General features: G+C 37.6%; 1 protein-coding gene across 1 annotated transcript; it reads right to left on the bottom strand.

The window, feature by feature from the left end:
* Positions 1-2,743: 2,743 nt before the first annotated feature.
* Positions 2,744-23,587, bottom strand: LOC119726562 (dual specificity protein phosphatase 6-like). The gene is made up of 3 exons (XM_038198298.1): positions 22,618-23,587; positions 17,649-18,029; positions 2,744-7,920 (listed from the first exon to the last, which is right to left on the bottom strand). Exons 1-3 carry the CDS (start codon positions 23,117-23,119, stop codon positions 7,508-7,510), a joined length of 1,296 nt encoding a protein of 431 aa, XP_038054226.1. The 5' UTR covers positions 23,120-23,587; the 3' UTR covers positions 2,744-7,507.
* Positions 23,588-24,066: the final 479 nt, after the last annotated feature.

Below are 24,066 nucleotides of genomic sequence, written 5' to 3'. Positions count from 1 at the left end.
GTCAGATTAAGCTTTTAAATTGCTTTTAAATTGCTATTTTAGAAATATAGGCCTACAATGGTTAGACGAGATTTCGAAGAAAAACTCGGCCTGCGTTCATGGAATCATCACATGTAATTTACAAACTTTGAATTATTTGTGGGCCGACAATAATTCAGTTATCACAGGAAGGACAGGTTCCCGCCTCGATTTCAGATTCGAATGTAGGGACCAAGAACCAGTCTATAGGCGGATCTGCTCGTACGTGAAAGCAAAACATGATACAATGTAGAACCTTTTTAACGAACAAGAAAAGAGTTTTCTTTAGTTTAAGTAACAGATACATGTTTAGAACATCTTCAGGAAAGCAAAAAGTCGAATTCGTAAAAAAAAACATGGACAGTTTTTTTTTTTTTTTTAACGTCATTTCTAAGAGTGTTTCATTGTGCATGTTCGGTTTATTATGCTAATAGTACATTTACCATATTCATGGGCAATGTGATGTCATTTTAAGGCAGACAGACCTTCATCAGTGTCGTACTGTAGCTCCGGCATCATTTTTGGGTGCTCTCTACTTCTGCAGCTGATTTCAATGAACTGCACTTCTGGGTAGATAGAGTCTATTTTGGATAATAGATAGAGTCGCTTGTTGTAGATGGTGTACCATGACCTCACAGCAACCGCGCCCTCAGTTGTCAGGAAATAGCATGGGGTTTGCAGTGAAAAAAGTGTACTTAAAAGTCCCCCCCCCCCGAAAACAATCTCTTGTTGATTTCATACTGAAATGAGTACTATTTTGTCAAAGTATGTTCACATTGCATCGACCGGGCCCTTCAATATATAAATTCATTATGTGACCCGATGAAAATTACGAGTTAACCAAATCCCCCCCCCCCCCAAAAAACAGGATTGTTTTCGGAGCCAAATTATTATCTTTAATCTATTTCATTAACGATTTTTTGTTTTACTTCCTTTGTCATCTGATGCTTGTTTTCGAAAGTCGGAAACCACTTGGGTCAAAATTAGCCAGCCAAAAAGGAAGTAGCATTTCCACTGGTTTATTTCTGTCGCCTCATATGCCGCTCCAAGGCGGTTCAAGTTCATACACTACATGCAGATGGATTGAGCAACCAGGATATGAAACCACAGGAAATGCTAAACATCCACCGCACATTTGTTTTCTTTCCAACTATTCGGTTTGGCCTTTGTGGCCTTATGGTTCTGCCGAACATCCTAATTGCTAATCATCTGAAAATTGTTTCACAATTTTCAGGGGAATTTTTGACTTTGAGTAATTTCCATCGTTTCCCATGAAAGCGATGTCGAAGACGTCCCTGATTCATTATTGGAGTTGATCATTGTAACGCAGTTCGGGGAAAGACCTTCTTGTCTGCATTGTGGCTGACAGTGAATTAAGATTACCATGCGACTTTTAGTAATACTTCAAATCAATCAACAATTGTTAATAATATGTAGTTCCCACGGCGTTTGTTTGTTTGTTTGTTTGTTTATTTGTTTATTTTTACCCACTAAAATAAAAATTCAAAGTCGAACGTAGAGGCCCGACGGCGATTGTATGTTTATAAATTTAACGGTAAAAAGTGCATGGATGACATTTAATGCGGAAACGCGGCTGTACACACCATTTATTATTTGTATTGTATGATAAAAAGGGCCCCAATCGTCAATGGGACAAATTTACGAAAAGAAAATTGGGTTTACAATGTCATGGTCTCGACCCATGATTTTACCACACTGGTGTCAGACATCCTCCATTGAGCATCCATTTTCTTTCGTATACGTGAGACACAGACGACATTATAACATACCGCGGCGAGTTCCAAATTGCCGCCGGCGTTTATGTTTTTGTCCGTAGGCGGGTGAAGCAATCATGAATAAGTCAGTTTTTGATTGGAAAATTGTGTTTATTCGTGAGCAAAGAACTATGACGTCAATACAATAATTGTTATTATTTAGTCGACTAGTTACAAGCAGATATTGTCAAGCTGACCAGTAGCTCGCCTATATGGATACTGAGATGAGTATCCAAACATCCATGGTTCGAATCCACTGATGCCCTTTTTCACCGACTGTTTTTTCCCCTCCAATTCAATTAATCGTTGTGATCATTTCAATTTAAGTCTATTATCTGATTGGCTACTTTTTTTTTAGTGACAAATAACATGGCGTTTGATTGGTTGAGAATAACAGGGGGAATAGGGTTGTTAGATAGAATAGCCAAAGCGCACGATACTTTGTCATAAATGAAAGGCGATTTCTCATTGGATGATTAGATTTTTACATTTTTTAGAACACTGCTTCTGATTTCTTTACTTTACATAGCGGTAAGGTAAATAAAAAAGGCGCAAGTTTCATCGGAATAAAAATCAGGCTGTCTAAAATGTTTGTGTGTCTACGTCTGAGTGTGTCTTCTCAACAGAGGGACTTCCATGCACTTGCGGAGTAATTCCACAACATGGAACAGCAGCTCCGACCGGTCTCAAATAAAGGTGAGAACTTCTCCGACACGCACAGTGACACGTCTGAGTGCCAAAAAAGGTAAAGAAAAGTCACATTTTCTTCAAAAGTACTTATTATAATTAATAAAGCATGGGTTAATCTGAAGACAAAAGACTGCTTGAGGCTGCAAATTAAAGTTGTTTTGGAAGGATTTGGATTTTGAGGGTAGAATGTTGGTGTCAATCGGGGTAACGAATGGAAAGTTATTGGCGAACTGAACAAACCACACTTTTGCTTCACTACATCCAGTTTAAAAAATATTTATTCACCGTAAATAAAAATTACATAGGTGTAACCACCATCTTCATCGATTGAAAATTAGCACAGTCATGAATATGTTTCATTTTTTTACAGCTTACTTGATTGATATATGTATTTAATAAACACTTACATAAGTCTACGTATTTTAATCATTTTAAATGGATTTAAATACACTCTTCTGGTTATTCAAAATATATTTCACCAGGCAAAAAAGATACCCTTTTTCCTTGTCCATATTTTTTGTAAAAACTATAATCTGTTATTCCTAGATTTGAAGTAGGTTGGCAAACAACCAATTCAGAATCATGCGCCGAATGACATACATGATGGAACACATGTACAGTGGGTACAGATTGTAAACTGTGTTACACTATTTTACAAGTATAAAAAAGGTGTAAAAATTGAGGACATATGACTGAAGCAAGAGGTTTAAGTGCCAAGTAATTTGGGCACAGATCTTGTGTTTTAATTAGCAAGGAAGTTCTTGGAACTATGCTTTAAAATACATTTGAGAAATGATGAAAAAAAAATGCATACATGTGTGAAGCTGATCCTCAAAACAAAGCAACATTCATAGTGGTACATGTTATGCTATCAAAACCCCTTGTTTCAGCAACTGTCCTCAGTTTTCAGCTGCAAAACAGGTGCAAAATTGACACTGTAAAACACTTATTTTTTTTACAGTTCCAATCATATGAATATGTCTGGAGCCCAAAATGGGACAGAATTTACTACAAATTAGAGTACCGGTACATTAAGATTGTACCTGATACTTTATGTTTGTTAAGTACATGTAGGCTAGACATGACTTGAAATAAGGACAATATTCACCACATTTACACAAAAAAAACCTGATCAAAAAACAAACAAACAAACAAACAAACAAATTCATGCCAAGTCTGATAGCCATTAGCAGGTGGAACATAATCAATCACAGAAATAAACCAACAGATTTAATTATTTCCAAAGCTGTATGTTGTACATTAGGCCGAGTAAAAAAAAAAAAATAATAATAAGTAGTCCGGTGTTTTTGAAAAAAAATGAAGTAGGCGGGCGCTTGTTTTTCTTCCCAAGATGGTGGATTTTCCAGCACGGCGGATGGATTCTTCAGTTCTCTCGACTATTTTACTGATACAAAATTGTGTCTAAAGAAGCCAATGTCCATTACACACACATATGTAGCCACAATTTTGTGGAAACAAATAAAAAGACAATGAAATCTTGATAAGTCCAATTCTGATAACTCAAAACAACTGTTTAGTCAAACAAAGAATTCATGGCCTTCAGTAGTATAACAATGATATATACAACCCTGCATAACTCAAAACTCTGCTTAAGTCAGATTTTGAACCTGTTCCCTTGAGGTTTGACTTATCAAGATTTCGGTGCACTGTATATTGACAATACACATGTAAAATACATGTATACAATGTATTACAAATGTAACAAAACTTTTTCAAAAGGAGGCGGGCCGGGAAAATGAAGAAGGCAGGGATGAGAAACTGTTTTTTTTTTGCCTTATCAAATATGATATATCCACAGAGCTGAATAACTTGACGAAGCGAGCTGTAAGAGTTTCCCTTCCTTAAGTCATATTCAGCATACGGTTTCATCCAAACCCATCACATCTTTAAAGTAAACATCCCCTGTGAATATTCATATTGTGATAAAATTGAGGATATGAGAAATATAAAAATATAAATCATATTCACACATATTTTTTTTGTAGGATGAATGAAGAATCAACAGACTTCTCTCGGTGTGATGACTACATTATGATCATTGTGGTACTTACACTGATAACAATTGCTCTCCTGAATACCAGCCACTGGAATAAAGAAATGCAAAACACCAATCTTCAATGTAAACTTTGCTGTATGTCTACACAAAGCAAATCATTTCCAGGCTGTTTTTGCATTTTGTGTTTAAAAGCCATTTCTTTACTGGACTAGGAGGATTGTATCCATAAATTTGTAAAAAATAAATAAACAAAAACACTTAAAATTACCCCCCCCCAAAAAAAAACCCAGGAAAACATAAGCAAACAAAATAATAAACATTTATAAATAATGTCTTCATATTCTCGTAAAAAAAAACCTTTCATATTTCATAATGCTTGTCTGAATGCCTAGCAAGTAGCAACCAATGAATCATGATGCATAGCGATGGATTAAAGTGCCTATCAAATGGGGCAAGTTTGGTCTCACACAAAGAGAAATTTTATAATCTGTTCTACAAAATTTTCGATGCTCAACATAAAAATGCAGTGTTAGCTCTCCACAGGTCAGGTCTATACTACATTAGAAATAAACTTAACTTTTTATGCTATTGTCTTGTTTGTCCTTTAGACCATAGAGCAAGGAGGCTCGACTATGTTAAGGACCTTAGTTTGAGGTAAGTTACTATTTAAACCTTCACATATCACCATTGCAGATTGTGGGTTCATCTCTTAAGTACAGGGAATGTGTAGAACACTTGAGATCAACACAGTAAAATATCCATGAAATGGAAATGGATATTATTTCAAAATCATGTACATGTACCACATCAGGCAGGAACTGTATAACAGCCCTTTTGCTCAAATGGCTGACACTTATTGAATATGTTTAATATTTATGTTTATGATGTGAACCTTAATTCTCTGACATCATGCCTACATGTACCTCAGCTACATTTTCAGAATGTATAAAAACCCAAATGGGAGGGGAGGTATGATACTTCAGGGTATACTTTATACATGTGAATAAGAGTTACAAAACACACACTTCATGATCTGTGTTCAGATCTCCGAATCTCAAAAACTATTTAAGTACTTGACATCTTTTTCTCTTCTTTATCTTTTGAAGAACTACTTTAGAGATTTGTTAATTCAGCCTGTAATAGCAAAACAATGAACAAGATTTTCATTTTCAAAATGTCCGCACACGAAATAAACTTTATATAACTGAGTTGTTTTTACACTGTCAAAACCTAAGAATCTTACGTAAAATTAGACAAAAGCTTGAGGTAATTTGTTCATTGGAGATCCTGAATCGTCGCCCAAAAAAACGTTTTCTATACATGTACATTGAATTTAGTGACAGATACCCGGTAGTTTTCAAAAAGCTCACATGAATGTTTTTCATCTTTTTCATGTACACATGAAATCGATTAAGGCTGATTTGTTTTGTTCAGCACAAAATGTTCCTTTTTTTATCAGGAAGTACTTCTTCCGACAGAAATGTACACTGGCTCTGTGCAGGACAAAACATACGACATGTGAACTCTCGAACCTTATCTACCGTGAACGTGAACGGACATGTAGGTAGGAAACGAATACATTGTATATCCTTGCATGACTTTGGCTACATCTGACATGTAAGCAATGTGGAATCATGTACCAGTGCGCTGCATGAATGCACATTGCACTTCAGGTCTGAAAAATGGTTTCATGAATCTCAATTCTTAAAAATAACACCCCCTCTTTACAAAATTTCCATTTCACACATGAGTGATGATTTGTCTAAAAAAGATTAATATCCATTCAAACTGAATTCAAAACAAGTCAGTCTAGTCAAACAAACCGAAAAATCTGAGCAGTTAATATCATTGGAATAATTACATGTATGTCAAAAGGGACAGTCTGTACAATTCTGCACCTTCTATGTTTTCTTTACATACTATTTACAGTTTTTATATACAAAAATCACTTAATTAATGTACTCCTTTAACTGTACACTGGGTATAGAATATAAATATATACACAACTGTACAACAAATAATTTGTGTCAAAGTTAACCTTCACTTCTGCCTTTTGTTTCAGTGTTGTAGTGTAAGAATTATAAATGTTTGTGTGAGTAATTCATAATGTAAAGGCAAACAGTACACACACAAAAAGTGTTGGGTACAAGCACTGCAATTACAAAGTTGTGGACTACAAAAGACAATCCTGTATATAGAGATTTGTTTTTCATTACAGGGGAAATGGGCTTTGCTATCTGCTGTGTATCAAATGTATAAATACTTCCTATTGTGCAAGAGCCAGGGTTATCACAATAGCCTATTTTGGCATGGAGCCAACTTACCAAACTTCAACACGCCAACATGGCTTCTTGGTTATGGCATGCACGTGTACAATATGTACATGTGGGAGTCCAACCCCATCATCCCTGATAAACATGCTACGTACAATGTACGTGAATGAACATAAAAGCCACACCCTTAATTCTCAAATAATATGACACTGATAAAGGACAAGCGTTTATATCCAAGCTTAACAAGAATGTGTCGCTGTCGCATCTGCAGTTCTTTATAAAACATGTACCTGAATTATATGTGTGCACGTAAACTGACCTTACGTACCTATGTACACGTATGCAACTAACTAGTCATGTCTTATAATGCAAATTCTGAGTAAATATGACCGACGAAACAGAAACCAACACAAGCCTTAATTTCCGTTCTCAACGGCTCTTGGTGTTTATAACATTTCCTTCCTCATTTTGAACTTCCTCTCTTATGAAATACATCAGACTCATCAATGTGCTGCTTCCTCCTCTTGTCAGGTGAGTGCACTGTCAAACATCATACATTACGATGATCAGGAAAATGGGTTCAAACATTTCAAAACTTGTCTTCTCTGTCCGAGAGGTACGTTTCCCATCACTTACAGTGCAGTTAGTTGGGAAACTCTTCCCTGATTCCTCCATCTGTTTGTGAAGTTACTGTAAAGAACCGGTGTCCTCCTGAATCTCTACTGAGCTCATACTCAGCTGTCGACTGTGAAATTGAATTCCATTCTCCTAGACGAGGTTTCCGGCGTCTGCTCCCAGGAGGAAGCAGATGAGGTGGATGTTGAGGAGGAGGAAGAAAGGGCGGTCTGGGGGATGAGCGACTGCAGGACAGGGTCCGGGCTCATGCACAGCCGCCGCCCCTCCTTGGCACAGCTGCAGTCTCCGCCCCGGCAGGGGCTGTCTCTCAGCTGCTGCTCAAACTCCAGCAGCTGGCCCATGAAGTTGAAGTTGGGCGAGATGTTGTTCTTCCGCTTCTTGACGAAGTCATAGGCATCGTTCAGCGTCATGCACAGCTTCTGCATGAGGTAGGCTACGGTGACGGTGACAGAGCGGCTGACACCAGCTAAACAGTGCACCAGGATGCCTTCGTTGACCCTGCGAGCTTCGTCTTTGTGGACAAGAGAGAAAGAGAAAGTAAAAAAAAAAATTAAATGACATTATATCAAACACTTTTATGAATATTGTTGTGGCTCAAAGACAGCACGATTTTTACATGTACTGGGTACTTCCACATAAACAAAAATGCACAAGGCTCTGGTAAACAAACTTACACAAAAAAGATTAACTACTCCAAAAGTATTATGTTTAAGCACATTACAAATTCATAACCCGTTTTTCAGAGCATGGGGTTTTGTTTTCACACATAACCTTAAAAGTTTTCAGTTCTTTCTTCCAAGCTGCTTTGAAGAGTGAATGTGTGAAGTTTAATTGTCATGGTAAACAGCAGTCTCAGTGTCATGTAAATTTTAATTTCATGGGGAAATAAAATGACTTAACCTGTGATGGGATTAATAAGTGTCAAATTATATAACTTTGCACAGTCTTGGAATCTTTCAAAGGTGATCATCATCTATCTATAGACAAGAATCTGGATGTTTGTTCCCTGCGTGACCTCTACTTCATGTATAAATGGGCACAAATAAGCACACTAATCTCTCTGGCCATGAAAATAAAAGCTCAGGAGGATGGCCAGACTTTTATTTAAAAGAGGGTCCAACAAGTAAAGGCCACTGCTTAACAACAGTGTCACGTTCTGCCATGTGGCAAATAATACTTTCAAAGGAAATGTCAGGCAAATCATCCTTCGGGTCTGCGAAATTCCTGAAATGACTTTTGTGTCTTTCTCCTTGAATAGGGGATAAAACCCTCAGTGGGGGAATTCCAGTCCAAACTGATGGACGATCATTAGTGTTGTAGCACGAACTGTACATGCATCTGCCCTAAAGCACGAATCCTGAAAGCACTGTCCAACTCTTGTTGACATCCTGTGACGTGCAAATATATTTTTTTTTCTTAAAAAAAAAAAATAATAGATGGATTTCATAATAATAAGTTAATAGAATTGTTCTCTTGAACTGAAGAATTCTGTTGGAGCTACATGTTTCTATACTGATAAGGCAAGTGTCCTCTACCGCGGTACTAACCTCTCTTACTAATCACTTACATGTAAACTGTTTATCAATTTCTAGGTTAAGCTTGTTGCAACTGTAATTCGGGACTAAAGGTGCATGTGTGAAATGACAATGTCTGGAATAGATAAAACTCACTGACTGCAGAATTTTCTTTTCACGTTCAGAAAGAAATACCCCAAATTGATCAACCTTTTCCACAAACAAATCAACTGTACTATTCATAAGATGGAATTTGCGTTGAGGCGATGTATATTCAATATTGGGTTTTGCCCTTCATTTTTTCCACGTATTTGATTAATGCTGTATACTCAGTGTTGTCCCCGAGTGATTGTAAGCAGGAGGTGGTGGGTTCGAGTCCCACCGGAGTGGTTTGTTTCTCACAACCACTCAGGACAACACTGAGTATACGGTGTTGATAAAATATGTGGGTGAGGGACAAAACCCGATTGTAAGCAGGAGGTGGTGGGTTCGAGTCCCACCGGAGTGGTTTGTTTCTCACAATCACGCAGGACAACACTGAGTATACGGTGTTGATAAAATATGTGGGTGAGGGACAAAACCCGATATTAAAATCAAGTGTAGAAAAAGCAATTTCGGCTCAGATGATTGCAAAACTTTTCTGTCAATGCCCTTTTGTCCAGGTCTGTTTTTAACTTACTTATCCAACAGCCTGGGCAGTTCGAATTATTTTTGTGGCCATTCTGGCTGTCGAGCTATCTCACTAATTCTCAGGCTGATTGGTTGCCAATGACAACAAAATCCTTGGATTCACTTTTGATTGGATTTTAGTTAACGATTCAGCTATTAAGCCAAGGCGGTTGACTGACGAACACGCTTCTGTTCTGACATCAAAGAAACGTGACGTCCGGTCCTACGTCATTAGGAATTCACAAAATGAATTGCGAGCATGGCGTTATAATCAAATCGACTTACAAGCAAACAGGATGTAAGGGCTATCTGTGGCATACCATAACTGACTTAATGCAAATTTTACACATAAAAATACATGACATGAGACTGGATGGTAGATTGTTGTTTGAACAGGATTATACAGTGTAAGCTTAGGCTCTGAAATACACGGATAGGCTTCGTGTGATGTACATGTATGTATTCCATGGAGGTAAGGAATGATCATTCCAAATCTTCCCAAAACTTATCATGTATTATACAAAAAAGTCTTGGTGATCTACATAGAACAAGTAGGCATATATGTACCTGAAGTTTGGGACAATACAATGTGTTTTCTATTGCCAAAATTTGCCTAGATATATCACCTTTGCAGACAATATTTTGCAATATTTCAAATGAAAACTAAAAGGATGAACAGTCAAAAGAGACACTGTGTAAATCATAAGTAAATGGTCTGGTCTACCAAAACATGTATTCATGCAGTCTTGTATTTGTACGCTGTTTTGATAACTGGTGCCAGAGTCTAAGCAAAATGTTATTTGTGTCTGTAACTGTGCCATATTTTAATTCATGTTTTGGTGTCACATTCTGTACACATGCACTGTCACATACATGTACACGTGTACCAGTATGTAGAACTTAGTATTGCTTCCTGTCTATTAAAATGTCGCCCTTTGAAGTAAATTCACACCCTTTGTGTAAGAACCCAAAGTGTCTGTCAATCCAGCAATGAAAATAATGACTCCACTTCAGACTTCATCACAAAAGCTAATGCTGTGATGAGGCATAGGACAGGAAAACTTTAATCAAGGCCACTTCCTGACTGCATTAAGGGATGACAATAGGGGCATGGTTAGTGAGAATCATCCTGACAACAACCTATTGTTGGCTAGCACCTTGAAGAGGGGGTTACATAACGACCTGCCCTCCCTTCTTAAGAATTTCTCTATAGCCATTGGCTGAAGTTCTGCTGAACTGACAAAAGAGTTTTGGGCAGTTAGCCTAGGCAGACAATATTATCAATGTAGTGCAAGACTGAATGCCCCCACACTAAACAACAAAAATGGACAAACAGTGTCAACTGCGGAAGTCTCCTTATTGATTGGCCTTGCAGCACATTCTCCCTCTCTCAGCCCCACTTCGCATCTTGCTCTTTTTTCCCCTCGCCGCTTCCCCATTATTGATCTTCTCTGGTAATGAATATACTGTGATCATGTTGTTGCTGTTCAAGCACATTATCATGTGGTGCGGGCAGCGGGCATGAAGTGAGGAAGCAGGATACAAACATGTTTTGCAGACTGTGCGCAAACACAGACTAGTCGTAAGCAAGAAGATTGCTGGATGTGTTGTGGTCACTTTTTAAATTTACACATTCCTGTGGGACTGCTAGTGCTTCTGTACCACTGCTTTCTAAAGTAATATCCCAAATACGCAGAGGCCTACAAAAGTATTTTTTGAAGGGGGGATACATTTACAAACTTTTTCCAGGTTCAACAAGGGTTGTACACCAGAAACATTTTTCAAAACCATAGGCCTATAAGTTTTTGTTGTCATGATGTGGATATTATCTCCAAAACCCTAAAACAAAATCCTACAGAATGATAATTAACCCTTACCCCCAGCCTTTTTGCTAGGGTGTAGCGTCAATCCTGCAAAATCCTTCAATTGGCCTCATGGAAAAATAGTATTAATAGCCTCAATCCTGCAAATTCCTTTTTTATTTCTTGAATATGGTCCATGGAGGGGTGACCACTGCCTGAATCCTGCAAAAAATCCTGCAGCAGTGACTGTCAATATGTTGAGGCTTGGCCAGTGACATCCTGGAGCAGTGCGGAGGATTTCAAGCATAATCCAGGCCTATATTTATGCATGGCTGAGCAAAACAACACAAGCTCCGGCCCAAGACCTTGACAAAGTGCATCCTATGAAATCAGTAAAGCACTTTTGCCATGTAACCTCAATCCGCCAAATTCCTCCACTTTGGCAAGAGGACTTTGAAGGATTCAGGGCGGTTAGGGTTAATAATAATGCTCATAATGCATTGATAGCTTTAAGGACATTGTCCCCACATACACATGTAAACGTAACCAGAAAGGAAATTTTGAAAACAAATCCAAACCGAAAACATACATGTACATATTGATTTCTTGGCATGATAAAGAATGCAGACTTTCAATCAATTCATTTCTTCCAGTAATCTTTCCACATGGTATCCCCTTGCCACCCCCGCAAACTTTATTCATTCAATAGATCCTTGCTGTGTACTTTGGATGTGTTTGCCAAGTGTATTATGTTCATGCCTGCCCTCATACACCCACGCACACGTACAAGGCACTCAAGTCAAAGAAAGATGGCTGCTTGAACCATGCAGACCAGGTCACACACAAACTGTACTGTACGTTCAGCAAAGGCCTACGCTGTTTGTGCACATGTGTGAACATACATGCATACAGTGCAAGCTGAACTACATGTATGTAAATAACCTTCAAAATAATTGTACTTTTAATGGCCGTTTCACAACAAAAGAGTGAGAGGGTAACATGTACTTGTACGAATAAATAACTCTACATTTTCAATTTCAGTTCGTATTTTTAATTTAATTATATTGTCTGTAAACTTTGGGTGTAACCAAGCATTGTAATAGTAAATTTGTATGCAAATATACATTTCTATGAAACTTAAATCTGTGAAACTGCAGATAGCACAGAATGGGTAGTATGCATAATTTGTACATTATGTTCATGTACATGTATACATTGTTTAAAAAGTAGTGACGTAAACGTGTACACATGTATACATGTACATGACACGTGTGAGTTCGGTTCAAGCTGGCCACATTGTACTGCAGAATATTGCATGACTTACCAATCCAATGCCAAGAACACTTTTAAAAACCAGTTTTGTAAAATTTTCAATCTTCTGAATGGACCAACTCAACACTTTTAAAAAAAAGTCACAGAACAAGCAGGTGGTGAAATCACAAATATAGGATTCCTTCCGAAGTTCAGGAAAATGTAACTGGAAACCTTCAGACTCAATGTAAACAGAAAAGTTCAACGCAGCTGGGGGTTGTCTATACAGCAGTTCCTCTGGAAGTATTTTGTAACAAAAAACCTAAACTTCTTTTAACACTCGGTCTCAATGACAATCTCCATGTGCATTGCACTAAATGTATTTAAATTCATTTATTGTGTATTTAATGTGTGCAATGAACTCTCTGCAAAAATCTCAGTGTGGTTATATTTGGATGTAATTTAAGTGTGAAACAAACTCCGGAGGTTGTGTTGAATAACTTCATATTCACATTTTTGGTAGTCAAAAACAAACATAGGCACAAACTTGGACTTTTTGGAGGTATAGGCCTATTCCTTGATTCACAGTTAAATTTTAGGCCTACTGTGGATACAAAATTTCAGAATTTGGAGCTGTGTTTTTCTTAATGCTTAGCCGTTTGCTGAACAATATTTCTGAGACGAAAATGCTCACTGCAATGACTTGATAACACTGGTACATTTTATAGTGTTCATATAATGTGTGCTTATCATACATGTATGCACAAGAGCAGATTAGAGCAGAAAATTATGCGAATTGCGGATTAAGTTCACCAATACCGAGAACTTGGGATTACAAATTAAGGAACAGAACAGTAAATAATTATGTTCATCACTCCAGGACTATTGAAATACAGGACAATAAAAATTGTTTCAACAAAAGACAGGAATAATGTGATTATATACATGGATACATAGGCCCCTATGTAAGGAATTCCTTTTTTTTCTTTTCTTTTTTTAAAGAAGTTTCTATTTAAATCAGTTGTTCAAGTTTTTAACAAAAAAAAAATCAAGTGTGAATCATGCCATTTAGAGTCCATTCATCATGTACATGTACATGTATTCTTATGTGTAAAAGTGTCATGAGAAAAATACAAATTTACAATTCAAATGCAATAATCTTTCTCAGGATTAAAAAAAGAAAGACTTTGGAAATTATGGTATTTTTGTACAACAAACAACTTGTAATATGAACATGTAACTGAATGCATTTGTTATCATGGCCAAATTTCATCACAGCTCACAAGTGATACGAAGATTCATCCTAACTGGTTTTATTGACAGTGCATTCTTATTTTACTCGATTTCATGTCAGCATTTTTCTCGGCTGGTCGGATTTATTTAATTTCCTGTCGCGAACAGCCGAGGCCGATGGTTTAATTTGCTGATGGATCGCGCTCTGACGTAAGCCTCCCTTGCTCATTGGTGAGCTTCTAAATATGTACGCATAACGGTGAGGGGAACATCCCTGTTGGCATTGCATACAGCGGGTTTGGCTTGTGTGTAGTCAGACAGGCTAGTTATGGCTAGGCTTGTTGTTCGCACATATCAGTTTGCTACTAATCATACAATATACATACATACTTTAGATGATGGTTAAATTATGAATCATGTTAACATGTACACTGAGTCTTAGGCATGTACATGTACACTATATAGTGTGTTTTCTTCTCCGAATTCTACTTCAAGAGGGGAAGTCTGGCATAAATTCTGTTCATTTTCTACAGGAGTGGATAAACTGACACATATTTTGTACTTGTGGTAATCCTGCACGTTCACATCAATTGTCACATGCATGTAAACCATTCGGGAAAAAAACAGGAAAATTTTTGTTTTCATACTTTGTTTGTAAAAACTGTTTCTGTGCCAAAACAAAAAAAGACATTAACAAATTATATATCTGTACGCATTGTACTTCAGTAAACTTTGCCAAATTGAAAAGTTCACATACCGGTACATTGAAATGGGAGTAAATATTTGATACAATGTAAATACAATGTACATTGTAAGTACACAGCTACATACCGGTATGTACAACCCCACCTTAAAAGTACACAAATTTAACAATAAAGGACAATTTTCCAACATAATATTTTGCTAATCAAATACAAAACTGGCCACACAATACATGGGTGCGTTACAATGTATTCTGCTTTTGTTCAGGTTTCTCTTCTCTTCTTATTTTTATTGAAAAGAATACAAGGTCTTGAATTTCTTTGAATGTTCCCCCTTCTTTTGAAAATGTGTGTCAGATTGGACGCATGAGTGGATGGCTGCGGTTGACAACAAGGATACAGCGGATATCCTTGTCCACTGCCATGAATGGCCCACGATCTGACAGGATATGACTGTGTACCACTTAACCTGACTATATGATTTACTGTCCTTGTAATGACAAGCATCCCCCCCCCAAAAAAAACCCAAGAGTGCTATTATTAAGTACCATATTACGGTTTTTCAGTTGATTATTTTGTTAAGACTGGGTAATAATAGTATGGAACATATTTCATACTGACAGTGAGTGCCAACAACAGTGACCCACACGCACATGATGTTGTAGCCTGCGTTAATTACAAAGATTAAATTGGAGGAAAAATACCTACAATGTACATGTAGTACAATAAAACTGAGTTAGTACAGAGTTCATCACACACGTATAGGCTGAATAAACCTCATCCAACCAATCCTCATTCATAAATTCAAAGTACATCAGTGGATGATGGAAAGTTGTCATAAGTAAAATATTTCTGTTCTGCCAATTACCATCCTCAAAAACAAACAGGACAAAGTTGTAACTCAACTATATAAAGTTTAGATTAACAAGAGTAAAATATAGCCCTACTGGTACATTGTACCAACCAGTACACTGTATGTACAGGTATGTATTACAATTTACTAGTTTCTTGAATTTTAATCTCAGCATGTAATGTAATATTACATGGAATAATAGTTTAACAAGATTTACATTCCTGTATTTGTGCAGTGTACATGTACCAATGTATACACATGTACCGGTACATGTATGTATGTTGACTGTATATTTACATGCAAAACTTTGTACTGGAGTGCGTGTGGAGCAGAAGGATCCATTGTCAGTAAATACCTATTCTTGAAACTTCTATACACTTGCAACAGTACAAACATTAACAGTACAATCAGCCTGAATCCGGCCCACTCCTTCGTTTGAAAAAAAAAAAGGGTGATTTCCTGTCTATTCATGAAATATGGAGAAATTGATGAGTCGCTAGTGGCCCAGACACATTGAACAATTGGAACTCTGAAGGAAGCACTTGGAAAAAGGGAGCGTGGGTGTTGTTAAACAAGACCCAAAAGGTTTTTATTACGCATGAGCACTTGTGCGTGACTGTGTCTCAAACCCCCATTGAACGTTATTTTTGTTAAAATATACAGTTAAAGAATGCGTACACGTGTGTACGCATTTGTTGGCCATTTCTGAATGCCTTTTTCAATATTTCCTCTGTATATCATGCCACGTGGCAGATCAACATTATCCTTCCTTTGGACCTGTATGTAAAATGTACCGTATGGCAAGTCTGATGAGCAAAAACACCCACATCTTTTCAATTTTGCTCCCCACACAAAAGAACTTCTGTGTAGGCCAAATCTGTACAAAAAAATACAGATTTTGTGTGCACCAGCTTTTATGTGTATTCAAAGTTGAGGATAATGCACCCTACCCAGACAAAAAAACAGCACACCAAAGATGAATGGTACATTGTTGGAACTAGAGCTTATAGAAATATTCCATTCATACACCCAAAAACCCACATGACCAGGAACAAATCGGGAGTAAAAATCCGGTGGAAATTGTGTGGACAAAACTCTCCCCCGAGGTCACAAGATTTAGCAACGCATGGCTTGATAATGAACAAAATCCTGCCAAAAAGGCAAGGCAAATCTAGCACATTTGCAATACAGGCTTGGTTAACAGGCAAATCCAGAACAAACAGTGCACATGTACATGTATGAGACTGACTGAACAAAACTGGGCCCAAAAAAATTATCTGAAAGAAGTGTAGTGTGCTTCACCAGGCAAGGTTTAAGGGTCCTGAATCAAAGTTGACAACAGACTATTCTGTAACCCTAATTTGCAATTTGAAACACTGTTCTAGACTGGTACACGTATGTTGGACCATTCAATAACATGTGGCAGAAATTCATGGAAATAGAGACTATGCACTATGTGTTTGCAATCCCGAAGAACATGCTGGAGTTACATGTATATTGTTCTTGTATTGTTTCAGAACATGTATCGTTTCAATACACTCAAATGACAGTCTAAGATTTCCAGACTCAGTTTATACCAGCTTGATTCGAAAGCTCTCTATTTGCATTACATTCTTCAACTTGTTCAATTCCAAGAACCAAAAAAAAATATTCACAGTTTTAATTCATCAGAGATTCAAGCCTGAAGTGTAGAGAATTCCCTGAACAGAAAATCTTTCACTTCTTTGTCAGTTGGCTTATTTGATAAGGCAGTGGTCAGTTGGCTAAGTCAATATGCTATCAACCGCTTGGAGGTTCCACTGTTCATGCATATGGAATGCTGTGGTCTCTGGAATCTTCATCATCTCTGGGAAATACATGCACACAGATATGCCTGTATCTGGTCTGAGGCCCAAAATAACTACTCTCCGTGGCAAATTACGACGTTGACACTTTTACCACATGTCTTTGGAAATTTACTGAAATTTGAGATGGGAAGGACTTCATGTGACATGAATGAAGTTGAAAATTGAGCAGATACTGAACTGTGTATGACATCAGGAGCTTGATTATAACATGTCAGCAAAATATAACACATCAGACTAAAATCAAATTAAACTAAAATAAAAAATGTAGTGAGAAAACAGAAGGGGAAGAGAGAGCGAAGAAAAGAGAGAAGAAAATAATGAATGAGTATTAAAGCCAACAGACACAAACAAGGAACACTTGGTTCTCACCGATAAATTCTATTGCTTCAGGAAAGAACTTGGCCAGATTCTGACTCCAGTGGTCTGGGATGGGGATCTGCATGTACTTGAGGCCGTTGCTCTCAAAACAGTTTGGGATGTTGGGCGTGACGTTCAGGATGCACTTGATGCCCAGCTTGTGCAGGAGCTCCAAGTTCTCTGAATCCTGCTTGGAGCCCAGGAAGAGGTGGGGCAAGATCTCCACGGGGTATCTGTTGTCCAAGGGCGTTTCCGAGTCCGTCTCCCGGCAGGTGTCTATCTTGAGCTTGTCAAAACCCAGGTCGTTGATGCAGCCCGAGTCCGAGTCGCTGTTGTCGTCCTGCTGGTTCACACACAGAGTTGGATACTGCTCCTTGAATCGGTTGAAGCCACCTGGATATGAGAAGTCAAAGATCATCAAGTTAACTTTAAAGATTAGCTATTCCAACTGTTAAATTTCTTCAAAAGTCAATGCAGGGTGCTGAGGATCGGAGCGAGGACTCATGGAGGATGGCCCACTGTTTTGTTTGACCACATTTGGCTCACATAAGTTGATCGGTTATTTAAATAATCAATTGTTTAGTTGATTTGTCAGTAACTTTTAGTAACAAATAGGACTAATCAATTACATGTAATTGAAACCATTTGTTGTAAAGGCTAGCTTTTTTTAAGGGGGCAAAAATCTGCAAAAGAAAATGTCGATAAAAAAAAGCTCCAACATTCTACGAAAAATTCATTACAAGGAAGTTGGACAAGCACAAAAACAGATAGGCCTACTTGATAAAATAATGTAAGGACCAACATTCTAGAAAATATGGAAACTGCTGTTGTCACTGTCACTGTGTCAGCAATTAATTGGCCATTTGCTCAATCTAAATTTTAACCCAAGTGGGAATGAAAAGTTTCTTAAAAAAATCTACATTGCAGTCTTTACCACACACAAATATCTGGACATTTTTTTTGAGAAACAAAGTACATGTATGATTGTATTAATTGCCTGATTGTATGCACAAGACAGGTACTAATTACACCAATTTAAATTGATAAATTTGATTGATAATTCATCCAATAACATTAAATTTGAAGAAAAAAAAAATCAAATTATCTCAATTAAAAAATGAATCAGTATTTAAATGCAGACAACAGCAGCAGCATAATCAAAATAATCAGATAGCAAAGAGAACCGACAGCCCAAAGTCCACAAGGGCAAAGATTGTATTTGCTCAGTTTGATCAGAGAGTTCCGGCCATTAATTGTATTGCCGCCTCTTCAATTCATGCCTGGACATGTAGGCGGTTTGGAGTGGGCCAGTGTTTACCCATAGTATGATGCAGATTTTCGTTTTGTTTTATGATGTTACATGAGCAAGATTCTGTAGACAAGTACAGTAGTTCGAGTAAATTACCGGTACAGTAACTTCTATCGATTCCTTTATATAAATCTTTAATATATTTCTCATGAAATGAATTGCCAAATTCATTTCACCATACCGGTACATGTACAACAAATCACACTTACTTTTAAAAATATGTATTTGTTGTCTTGATCCAAATACATACATGTACATGTACTGATGTACATGTACATTTTTGTACATGTATGTACATTATCTGTGTACATGTACTCTGTACAGTAGCAGACGTCTATGTACATGTACCGTACATGTATGTAAGCATGTGTTGGGGGTGCATTACATACGTCTGTCCAATGCAACTGTACGTGCACACTTTCAGTGTACAAATATACATGTACATGTACCCAATTGCAGTCATAATCTTAAGGCAAAGAACATTTCTACTCAGTTTTAAATGTAAATGTAACGTACACACAGGTATGTGTATAATGCACCTCCATACAATGTTTGCTCAAGATATACATTTTGTATAGAATGTACAGCATTCCTGGTACATGTTACTTACAAAAAGAAGGGTCACATCAAATCCTCTGGTCAATTTAACTTAAGCAAAAACAACCCCACCATTGAAATTGAGTGATGGTTGAAGAAACAATTTTTTTTTTCCTTTGCAAGGCATGGAACTGTTATCAGTGACTGAAGGTTCGTATCAATGCGTGGGATCAATAAAGCAATTGTGACTACAGAAACAACAGCACTCTCTGACTAATGAATAAATCTGAACTATTTAGTCAGCTGTGTTATCACTATGGTTATCAAATACAGTCATGGATTCTTTCACTTTGAAAAATGAAAGCATGAACATGATGTACATTTACATGTCAAGAAAAGAAGGCTAATTATTGCAAATCAAGTCAAAGTTTACTGATAACAAACCTTTATTTTCAATTGACGTTAACAATGAGAACATTTTGAATATCAAAAGTTTCTCTGAAATTCAACATGTGCCAAGTCAAATCTGCTTGTGAAGTTGTGGATTGCATAATTTATTGTTAAACGTTAACGGTTAAGCAGCCAATGCAACATTTGATAAAAGTCATTGTGCGCAGAAATGATCGTTTTGTGATGAATTGTGAAATTTGAAAAGTTACACTTCAAATCAAAGAAAACTATTTTCTCAAGATAAAGTAAGTTGATTCGAACTACACTGTATCTGTGTGCATTTCTAATTTGACATTTTGAGTCACCCCTCTTTCCATTAACTGGGTGACTCCATTGATAATGTTTGGGCAAGCCTTTTGTTTACTCATTCCCCCACATGTTCCTCTTCAAACAACCCCAGCTTTATCGCCCTAATCATCCTCTTATGATATGGAGGGGGTCTGAGCACAAATTCAAACCTTCTTATTGGGAATCATGTCTGGTGGGGTTAATCCTGTTTGGTTTGTCACCCCCTGCTGTGATGTGACAGGAAATGCATGTATTTGCATGGTGCGAATCATTAAAGGGAACTCAAGCAATCAATCCTGTGTTTTAATTATATTTGAAATTTCTTAATTTTTTTTTCTACAGAAAGAAGAAACTTTCCCCAAATAATAGTAGAAATGATTTCACATTCAGAGAAATCCAGATAAGTCATTTTTAGGGTCAGAACACACGATAAATTCAATTCTGCAAACAGCACATGTTGATTTTAATGTGCAGCAGTTGCAAAACCAGGTGTTACTAGTCTGAAGTCAACAAGACACGTAAATTGTTACAATGTGTTAAACCAGTTCAGCCAAAGAGGATGTGAATGTATTAATTTATCCACATTTGTATACATTGTGGGGAAGGTATGCAGTATCGCTCTCTGAACCCACAATAAAGACAGGATGCTAGTATATTGAAATGAAAGAGAATACTGTTTTGACTATTGATAAAATGTAACTGCTTGAAACTCAATACTCATTCCAACAAAACATTCCTGCTGTTAATGCCCAAATGAAGATGAAATAACCAGCCAGACCCAAACATTTCAACATGTGCTGCATGTAATTCTGGATGACTTCCGAGCAACAACAAATCAAGTTGCAGAAAATGTCACAGGTCAGTTATCAGCACGAAACGAGAGCATGAAAATTAAGTTGAGCAAACACGCAGTTAAAGATACAACAAACTTGCTTTATCACTGCGTGCAAATTAGAGTGCATGGTACCATATCTAAGACTATTTTGTGTGTGTAAATGCTACATATTTTTGTTTGAATTGTTTTCATTCATCATAAATACTAGCCTAGAAATTGCTTCTTGTCTTATTTTAAAGATGTGAGAGTTGCTGTGGTTACGAGCAAGAATTTCCCACACACTGGTGGGTCATGACATAAAGGGAAATATACACATGTTGTTCATCAAATAAAATACATAAGTAGTTGTACTGTACTTGGTCTCTTGGGTAAATGCTACTTCTCAACCAGAGAAGGGAATTTCATTGTATGTAATGTAGACAAGTACTGTTTGAATGCACTAATGAATATCAGTTTTAATTTTATGTAAAATTGAACCTCTGATTTTCTTTACAGTAAGGTGTGAGTAATAGTGGCCAAGTCAAGCACCAATAAGCATCCAAGACCATGTTCTGTTCCACATGCTATTGTCATTTCATATTCCCTAGTCTGTCAAACATGACAAGTGATCACCATAATTACGAGGAAAATAGTAAAATTAGCCATAGGACCGAATCTGTTCTGGGTCAGTGGCTACATTGTGGCTCGAAGCAAAAACAAAATGTGGCCAAACTGCCTCTTTAATCTTGGAGGGCCTATCTCCATGGGGAGGCCAAGACTCTTCCCTGCTTGGAATGGAATTTATGAGCCGGAGTCACATTACAGCCAGGCAGGAAATGGATGACAGCTGATTCGCCATCTGACAAGCTCTGCCACTTGATTTGTGTTGTGGCCGCATTCCCACCATGCAAGTCCAGTGTGTCAGTCCCTGCTTTCATTGCAATTTCTCAAAATCATTTATTGCTGAAGGAAGGAATATATTACATGCAGGTGATTGTGGGCTATTGTGATGTATTCATTTTTTTCAGACTTCATCACAAAATGGTTTTATGAACCTGAAACGTCTGCCTGTAAATGCTACATGGGGATAGTGCACATTTTTTTTTACAACAATTCAGATTAAGATGCAGACCATCATATTCATTGTCAATTCGAAGGTTTGAATACGAGTATGACTTGAGCAACGTTGAACATGTTGAATATCATCATGATCATGGATAGGACTTAGGAGCATGAACATTGATTTTTTAATAAGTTCAAACATCTGATAATGTACTACTAGTACTAATGCTAATGGTCAAGTCATGCATAAAAAAAGGGATTCATGATAATGAACAGCGTTGAATGGGTGAAACATGTTTATAAATGTTCCAGTGTTAGAAAATGATACAGGAAAATGTTTTTTTTTCATATCTGTAAAACTAAAAATAACATGTCATTGCCAAGGAAAAATAAATTGAAAATGATGAACATATTTAAGTATTTACCATCATGACCATAGTAGCATTAAAACACTGTAAAAAGCAACACACATTAAAAATGTTATGACATGTCGTGGATCATTATACATAATTTTCCTTTACCTTTCAAATACGAGGCACGACACCCTTCTTCCTGCAGTTTCTTGAGTAGTAGAACGAAGGGTGAGTCTGAGTTGGCGTTCACGTCCGTCGAACCTTCATCGTAAAGCACCACAGGCACGGACCGCGACTTCCTGGCGAACACCTCCTTGCCTTCGTCGCCATGAATCAGAGATTTGAACGCCACCTTACCGCGCTTGAGACGACGCAGTAAAAGGCCCGGCACGGAGAGGTTCCAGGCGCCTTCGACGTGCGAGCGGGTGTAGGACGAGTTAGGACGGTAGTCCAAAATCATCACCTCGCCGCCTTCCAAGAGTTGTTTTCCGAGGCATTCTGGACTCGTAGCTAGTGCCATCATGTCCCGAAAGAAGACGTCGGACTGTTCAGGCATACTGGGAACTAGAATATGGTTGTTGGCGCGGTGTGGGCTCGGCACGGGTGTACGAAAAGAATGGGAAAGAAAACCTTGGCTAGGTTGCTGTGCATGTGGCCATGTGGTGCACATGTACAGTGTTAATGCTATGGAGCGGCGCACACAATGTCAACACACTAAGGTAAGATGTCAGCGTGTTCACCGGCGCTGTTGCTCGAGAAGCCTCCAACAGTCGCACCGTAGACGTATTTACAGTACACGATGACCTCGTATGTGCGGTGTTCACACATGTACTTAGAGTACACGAGATTTCAACTTCAAACTTCTACCGTGAATAAGGAATACATGTGTGCCTACTGTCATGGTATACACAATAGTGTGTTCAATCACAATACACATGGAATCGGCAATTAGAAGATGAGACAAAAATCTTAGTTTTTAAGCAAGTTGCACACTTCCATTACTCATTTCAGTACAGTACGTACGTACACACGACCGCCCGACAGCCTCAACTACAATGTAGTATTTCGTGCACCGAATAACAACATGAACGGCGCACTTTATTCGGGGGGAAATCTTCAGTAAACTCGATCAGGATTGATTGACAGGTAATTTGATAAGGATCGGAAGTAGCAAAGGGTCCTTTTATCCATTAACCAATCGCGTACGCGTATTATGTGGGGCGCAATGGTTGCCAAGGATACATTTAACGCTCATTGGACAGCGCCGAGAATATATTTTAGGAAGATTCCATTCGCAGAAAAGGGGAGCAGATTCAGCAGAACGTCTAAAATATGAGGGAAACTGAGAGATGACTAAAACGAAAACAGTCTTCCTGCCTCAGCCTGGGCCCCATGCTGTAATCACATGGAACATGCTGTAATAGTTTTGAAAAATACAAATAACCCAATTTTAAACTTGAAGGGCACGAAATGAATTTTTTTTTAGGAATTATATATTTCCTGCAACTTTCTACTGTATGAAAACTATATGACATACATGTAGATCCCTTTTTGGTTAATTTTTTTGAAAAGTGCACTTCTTTAAACATTTAAAATTTTCCATGTTTTTCCAGATAA

This window comes from Patiria miniata, unplaced genomic scaffold (assembly GCF_015706575.1).
Source record: "Patiria miniata isolate m_02_andy unplaced genomic scaffold, ASM1570657v1 HiC_scaffold_2, whole genome shotgun sequence".
NCBI classification, from domain to species: Eukaryota; Metazoa; Echinodermata; class Asteroidea; order Valvatida; family Asterinidae; genus Patiria; species Patiria miniata.
This window is presented reverse-complemented; position numbering and strand designations above follow the sequence as displayed.